This window comes from Poecilia reticulata, chromosome 13 (genome assembly GCF_904066995.2).
Source record: "Poecilia reticulata chromosome 13, P_reticulata-male-v2, whole genome shotgun sequence".
NCBI classification, from domain to species: Eukaryota; Metazoa; Chordata; class Actinopteri; order Cyprinodontiformes; family Poeciliidae; genus Poecilia; species Poecilia reticulata.
The window spans coordinates 30,511,220-30,519,420 of record NC_088842.1 but is presented as its reverse complement, the minus strand read 5'-3'; the positions used below and the strand labels follow the sequence as shown (position 1 = coordinate 30,519,420).

The window sequence follows — 8,201 nt, the reverse complement described above, 5'->3', positions numbered from 1 at the left end:
ACAGCCCGAAATATGGGTCAGAGTTTACTATCTAAAAACTCCTGAGTTCAAACAAAAACGAAACTCTACGATCTTTCCTTCCCGCAACCATCACCATCTACAATAAGTCTTACTTTAAATGAGCTACAACAACATTTAATTTCCCTATGGGATCAATAGAATATTTTTACATTTGAATTTGAATGTTAATTACAACTAGACTCTACAACAGGAGAATCCTGTCTCCTTTAACAAGGAACATTAATACCACAAGCATAGGCGTAAGAAGCGGGGAGGACAATATTGGACAGAGCCACATTTGCTCGCCCCCCAATAATTTCACCGCAGTTGCGAAGAATTTTAAAATCTTCCACTCGCATGCTTTTATTTTGAAGGCGCACAACAGCAGAGCGCTTCCTCCCCCTCCCCCCTCTGAACGGCTCAGAGTAAAGCAGCAGCAGACGGAGTCAGAAACTCCGTTTGAATGAAATAAACTGTATGTCAGGAAGTTTGCCTTCAATATCGCTCTGTTATAACATCTTGTTGTCAGTTTACTTTTATATATAGAACTAAATATTTTTGTTTAAGCCGTTTTAATTCTGGGAGAGTCACATGTCCAAAATTTTATTGCTAACTGTTTAAAAGTTAGCTAGTTTAGTCACAATGATTTAGAATGAGACTGAAACAGCAGCGAAATGAGTCTTTTTATTATTTAAAGTGAACAACACCTGATCATACTCGACCACTTAACATGTATTTAGATTATATTATATTATATTACATTACATTGTTTAGATATTTAGGAGAACAGCAGTGCTAGAATGATACTGAAGAAAGATGAAGAAGCTCAGGTGAGGTCTTCATTTGGTTTATTGAAATATGTATTAGCTGTTTTTAATTTTTAAATAAACTAAACTATTTTATTATGAGAGGAGCAGGTCAGGGAAGGCATAGGAGATCCAGGTGGCGTTTCAGAGTGTGAAGATATAAAAATTATATTAATTATAATAGAACCACAAAGGAGAACAGGTGAAGACTGATGTCAGGTTGATTTCTTTCAACGTTTCAATATTTTTTTTAATTATTTCCAAACTATGAGGGTAATTGGTTAATGGCTGACCACTTTTAAAGCTTGTCTTAAAACCCATCTATTTTACTGGGCTTTCAACTCCAGCGGGATCTAGTTTTAAATTGTTTGTTTGTTTTTAAACTGTAAGAGTTTGTATTTATTTATTTTTTTTATTGTTATGTTGTGTTTTAATGTACAGCACTTTGTATCCGCGGTGGTTGTTTTAAAGTGCTTTATAAATAAAGTTGGTATGGTACGGATAAGAGATGAGAAGAAAAGTGCTTGAGGAGAGGTTTAAAAATAAATTTATGAAAACTTTTGCTACATAGTAAATAGAGTTGAGATGTATAATAATGTAAACATCTGAAAATGAAGTTGTTTAAATTCTCATTCTGTATGATAAAAACATACGTTTTATCTTTAGTTCACATTCTGACACTGTACATCACTGTAGTGTTTGTTGTAAATACATGAATCCAACATCAGGCTGCAGAGAGTCAGAGGGACGAAGAGACAGAAACACATAACTGTAGATATTTTAGTTAAATGTTTATGGCTGAAAATGACAGGAGAATAAAAACCTTTAGTCTTTTTGCTTCAGTGTTTTTATGTTTGGTAAGTTACTGAATGCAGAGCTGGAAAGTGAGACTGAGTTAACAGTGAGGAGCTAAAGGTCTGTTAGACGTGAAAAGTATCATTTTTATTTATTTTGTATATCAAATTGTTGCACTGATGTAGAGAGTTGTTCAATAAGAACTAAACTTGTTTTTTAGATTTTATTTTTGTTGGTCAAACTGCTGTATTGAGTTTAAAACGGCTGAGTCTTATTTTATGAGCTGTTTAATACTTTGGTTTTAGAAAGAGGTAGAACCAGTTCAACTGCAAGTCAATTTATATCAGAGCATTTTGACCAATAATCAAATGTCTTTTGACCAATAAGATGTATCAGAATCTGGTAGCCTGTCTGTGCTACCAGAGTATTTATCTTGCTAGTTGTGAGGCAAATGCTAAAGTGAGTGTTCATCCTGGATTGACGGTCATTATACTATGCATAACTTTAATCTGATTATTGGATTAAAGTTAGAATACTTGTTACTGAATCCAGGGTCAGATTAGAGTAACGCGTTACTGACGTGTTGATGGCATAAATGTTTATGACATTTCTGCTCAAGCTATTTACTGATCTATCAGGTTTCCGATATACACCCCTCCTCCCAATGACAGACTCGTTCCTACGCCCTTGGTCTCAACCCAAAATATTATTCAAAACTATAAAAAAATTAAAATAAAATCACTTTTGCAATTAAGAGGATTTTTTCCAATGCGATATTTGTGGAAATTTTTTTTAAATATTTTGTCATTATATCTAAAATACTAAATATTAAATGTTGTGTAGTTTTAAAGGACCCCAAACTTTTTCCTGTGAGGGCCACATAACTATTCCCTTCTCTGGTTGGGGGCCGGAGTCAGTTTGTAACAGAAAAAGTGTTACGCGTTTATATTCCATTGAGGGAAAGTAACTTAAATAACTTTAACATATGAATTCCTCATATGTTAGCATAAAGGCTCGTTTTGAAGTATAAGCTGCTACTTACAGGCATTGCTTGAAGAATTCGACCTGGAATGAGGCGTTCATAACAAACACGTGTTCATCTGCTCTACCGCTAGCAAACAACCGTACTGATTAATTAACATAAAAGTCAAGCAGTTCCCTAAAAGTCCAACAGATGGCAGCAATGCGCCATGCAAAACAAAACACCCAGTTTACAGGACACACTTCCTGCTAAAGAGCCCCCTGGTGGTTAAACCGGAAAATACAATATATGAAAAAAAAAATCTGAACGCTCTCTGGTATTGTTCAGGGGGCCGGAACCGGCCCGCGGGCCGTAGTTTGGGGACCACTGGTTTAAGTTAAAATAGATTAAAATGTATAAAAACGCTAAAATGTATTTATAAAATGCACTTCAATGTACAATGGAGTCTGTATTATATAAATACATTTAAAAGGTTTTTTTATACATTGTAATCTATTTTATTAATCTCTTTGGATTAAAAATCATGAATAGGCTAAAAAGACTTAAATGCCTATATAAAATACATTTTAATGTGGAATCTGTTTTCCTTACCAACCAGTTTTACACATAAATATATTTTATGAACACATTTTAAAGTTTCTTTAGCCTATTTATTCATTTTCATCCATTTTAACATATGAAGTACTGTAACTGTTTAGTTAAAATAGATTAAAATGTATCATCAGGCTACAAAAACCTTTTAAATGTGTCCATAAAATACAGATAAATTACTACAACTGTTCATATGAACCTTACGGTGACCACACAGGCCAATAATGAATAAAAAAAAAAGACTCAACACAAATTAACATGTTTATTTTACACCTTAATTTCTCTAGCAACAATTACAAACAGTTTACAGTGGCCAGCAATCACAACTAGAATCTCTTAGAAACTGCAGCAGGAGGAGTTTCCAAAGAATAACCTCTTGATATGGTCGGATGCTTGTTTTGTCTGACTAAAACTCACTTAAACCCATAAAATGTGAAAATGAGAAGCTTCCAAATGATTCCTGTGATTAACGGATGTTAACTGTAAGGTAGTGTGGTGCTGTACAAACTTATGCACAGCAATATTTATAGTAAGCATGCAAAGTCGACCATAGAAGTTCACTATGAATATCATAGCAATGCCATTGTGCAACCACTTGCTCAAAACCTGAGCAGATGAAAGCGCCGCAGTGCACCGAGGTCCAACCGTCCCCCAGCTGTGCAACAGGGGGCGCCGTACACCTGGCGGCGGTGTTCCGGTTCCTCCTCCACCCTGCACTGCTCAGGTAACATCCAGTCACTTTGAGGAGGGAGCAGGTAAGGAGAGCAGCAGCCGGTTGACCTCTCTGAGCTGAGCGTCCAGCGTCTCTGTGGAGAGCGACAGCTCTGCTATCTGAGTCTGTAGGCTCACGATGGTGTCGTTCAGCTCCTCCTCCTTTCGCCGAGAGTTTGCGGCCTGCCTGCTGTACTCCAGCACCATGCACCCGCCGCCGATGAAGAAGATGATGGCCTCGCCCAGCAGCTCGGCGCCCAGCTCCGCTGCGGCCTCCTCGTTCAGGGGCTTGATGCTGGCGCCTCTAAACCCCATAATGCGCATCTTCGTCCTCATCTCAATCCAGTGATAAACTGAGCAGAAACATACAGAGACGGTGAAGTCAGGCCTTTCAAAGCGGCAGCAGAAAGGGTTTTGATTTGCCATTTGATAGCAAATCGAGTAACTTTGTTAACTTCAGTTGTTAAAAAAAATCTGACTTAAAATCAGAGTTGGGTAGTAACTGGTTACATTTACCCAATTAAAATACATCCATCCATTTTCTTACACTCTTGTCCCTGGGGTTGGGGGTTGCTGGTGCCTCTACCGGGTGAGAGGCGGGGTCACCCTGGACAGGTCGCCAGTCTGTCGCAGGGCAACACAGAGACACACAACCATGCACACACACACTCTCACACCTAGGGGCAATTTGGAGAGGCCAATTAACCTGACAGTCATGTTTTTGGACTGTGGGAGGAAACCGGAGTACCCGGTGAAAACCCACCATGCACATGGAGAACATGCAAACTCCATGCAGAAACCGGGCCGGGAATCGAACCCAGAACCTTCTTGCTGCAAGGCAACAGCTCTACCAACTGCACCACTGTGCAGCCCCCCAATTAAAATAATTTGAGTAAATTTTGAGGAAAAAAAAATCACTTTTAGGAGTATTTTTGCTTGAGTAACTTTACTATGAAGTATTTCTGCTCTTCTGCGACAGACTGGCGACCTGTCCAGGTGACCCCGCCTCTCGCCCGAAACGTTAGCTGGAGAGGAACCAGCACCTCCTGACCCCACTGAGGGACAAGGGTGCAAGAAAATGGATGGATGGATTCTTACTCGAGTAAAATTTCTGGATTTTCTTCCCACTGAATGAGAAACAAACACGTTTTAACCAAAACTTCACCAGACTCAGACACTCACCTGCAGTTTCTGTTAAAGTTTATAAAGTTTTTATATTGAAAGAAACTTGATTTGGAAAATTTTTATTTTTCCTGATTTTGTTACTTTTTGTTACTTATATGAATTATTGTCATTTTGTTCCTTAAAATACCAACATTTCCATGTGACTGTATATTGTGGTCCGTCTGATGATGTCATTTTAAAATATAAAATAATTGGTGTTTTGATCAGTTACTCAGTACTTAATAAACTTTTACCAAATACTTTTTTACTCCTACTTGAGTACTTTCTTGGACGGAACTTTTTACTTTTACTTGTGTTCAGGTTTTGAACTCTCCGTCCACTTCTGCTTAAAATAACATTTACTTCCTGACTTAATATCTTGAAATTTTGCCTGTTCTCTTTAAAACGTTAAGTCCCATCAAGCTGATTTCTAAAACACACATGAACGAATCAAAGCAACACTTCAGGTATGTTTTAAATGAGGGAATAACTTTATAACTTGATGTAAATCTCAGAAACATAATACCGCCCCCTCCTGGATTATGGAGATGTTTTATATATGAATTCCTTGACCAAATGCCTTCAATCACTGAATCGTTGTGCTTTAAGGTTTGCAACAGTCGCCTTACACACCTTTGTGAGTTTTATGCAAAAGCTGAATGGCCTCCTTAAAGCGTACGGAGAAACAATCCTGACCTATAAAGCTCTACTCTGCTTGGCTCCTGCATACTTAAAATCTCTCCTACAAATATCTGTTACTTCTCATTCTTTACACCCTGATAACATTTTTCTTTTGCACGTTCCACCTGTTTGAACAGAAAAAGGGGAGCAAGCATTCAGTGTGGAATCAGCTCCAGTCTGAACTGATTGGATTTATTTCAAGCGGTTCTTAAAAACATGCAACGTGATTCTATTAAGCAGCATCATTGCTTTTGAATTGTTTTGTATTTGTTTTAAACTTGTGCATATGTGTTAATTAGCTTTTCTTTTGTGTATCCAGGTTGTTGCGTGTTGCGGACTTCTGCTCAGGTCCCCCTAGAAAATGAGATCTAGATCTCAACAGGGTTAAATAAAAGGAAACAGTCCTTTTAACTGGACTACACAGACTCAAAGGAAGTCATTTGGTGAAAAAAAAAACACGTACGCAGAGCAGTAATTAAGCCAAAACTGTAAAAGAATATATACATTTTGCATTTAAGATAAAAACACCTTTGTACACTTGAGGAATTTCAGCCAAAACTCCTGAAAAGTGAAATAGTTTTAGCTTCATCACACGCAGATGGCAGCATTTTCTCATCTGGAGAATCGGAATAAACAGGGCTGGATTAAAGTGTACACCACACATTTCAGATTGTTTTCTGCGCATTATTTTCCTGCCGCTTTCTAGCTACAATTGTGTGTAAAATCCCAAAATAAATTGAACGTTATGGTTCAAACGCCCCAAAACATGAAAAAGTATGAATACTTTTGCAAGAACAGTAAATAAGGTGGAGATAGTAATACTATGTTTAGGTTTTCTATCGGTTGAAACAGCTTTTTGATAAAATGTGGCAAATTAGAAGCAGTAAGTATACATATCTTCTTTTAGTTTTTTAATAATCAGGACTGCTTCTGTCCTGTCATGTCCTCACAGCAAGTCTTTTCAATGACAAAACAAGAACCGCCCACTTTCAACCATGCTTGGCTCTCATTCGTCGAGCAGAAAAAATCTCAAACACGATTGGATGCTTCGTCTTGTCACCTTAAATCTCATTGGTTATGTCAGCTTTCCTTGCTGTACCAAACCTCCGGGTCACTGTCAGTGTAGTGCAGAGAAATAACAGCCGTTAGCTCGATTACTCACGCTGCGCCGGCGGCAGGCAGACGTAGGTTTTAAAGAACTCGCTCCTTCGAGCCCCGGCTTTGATACGGTTCGCCACAGGCTTGCTCATCTGCCTCACGCCGAGGTAGAGGAGCTTGGCGATAGGGAAGGCACCGACAACCATCTTTGGCGGAAACACTTCTCACACAGTGAGAGTGCGCAGAGGATTACGTGATGACGTTTAACTGTCGACATTACGTCACAGTGGGTGCACTTCTTTTACAGCTAGCCGGTGGCTAAACCGGTTGAAAGTGACGACGAGCCGGTGTGGGAACGGTTTTTGTTTGTTTTACCATCATATTGTACTGTTAACCTACCGACAATGACGTAAATAAAATATGAACTACCAGAAATCACCTCTTTGATCAATCAATCAATCAATCAAATTTTATTTGTATAGCACATTTCAGCAGCAAGGCATTTCAAAGTGCTTTACATAATTAAAATAAAAACAGAAACAATCAGCGAGAAAGAGAGAGATAAAAAAAAAACAAAAAACATTACATCATTAAAACGTCGAAAAGAAAGAAGAAAAAATTAAAAACATTAAAGACATAAAAACATGGAAGTAGGACATTCCTGCCCTTCACGGAATTTAACTACCTAGTAGAGGACTCCGCCGTCCTTTGGCAGGGGACGCCGCCGTCCCACACAGAATTTAACTAACTTAGAGTTAGGGGAGTCTGCCCTCCCGCGGACTTTAACTGCTTTTATTAAAAAATTAAAGACATTAAAGACCAGTAGAACCAGTAGAACCAGTAGGAACCAGTGGAACCAGTAGGAACCAGTAGAACCAGTGGAACCAGTAGAACCAGTGGAACCAGTAGAACCAGTAGGAACCAGTAGAACCAGTAGAACCAGTAGAACCAGTAGGAACCAGTGGAACCAGTAGAACCAGTGGAACCAGTGGAACCAGTAGGAACCAGTGGAACCAGTAGGAACCAGTAGAACCAGTAGAACCAGTAGGAACCAGTAGGAACCAGTAGAACCAGTGGGAACCAGTAGGAACCAGTAGAACCAGTAGGAACCAGTGGAACCAGTAGAACCAGTAGAACCAGTAGGAACCAGTGGAACCAGTAGAACCAGTAGGAACCAGTAGGAACCAGTAGAACCAGTAGGAACCAGTAGGAACCAGTAGAACCAGTAGGACCAGTAGGAACCAGTAGGGACCAGTAGGAACCAGTAGGACCAGTAGAACCAGTAGAACCAGTAGGAACCATTAGAACCAGTAGGACCAGTAGAACCAGTAGGAACCATTAAAGACATAACAACATGGAAGACATCAAAACCC

The 8,201-nt window shown here is 38.9% G+C and overlaps 1 protein-coding gene across 1 annotated transcript; it reads right to left on the bottom strand.

The window, feature by feature from the left end:
- Positions 1-3,422: 3,422 nt before the first annotated feature.
- Positions 3,423-7,072, bottom strand: opa3 (outer mitochondrial membrane lipid metabolism regulator OPA3). Its single transcript, XM_008426511.3, has 2 exons — positions 6,893-7,072; positions 3,423-4,238 (listed from the first exon to the last, which is right to left on the bottom strand). The coding sequence occupies exons 1-2, from the start codon at positions 7,032-7,034 to the stop codon at positions 3,910-3,912; spliced, it is 471 nt and encodes a 156-aa protein (XP_008424733.1). The 5' UTR covers positions 7,035-7,072; the 3' UTR covers positions 3,423-3,909.
- Between the last annotated feature and the right edge of the window lie 1,129 nt (positions 7,073-8,201).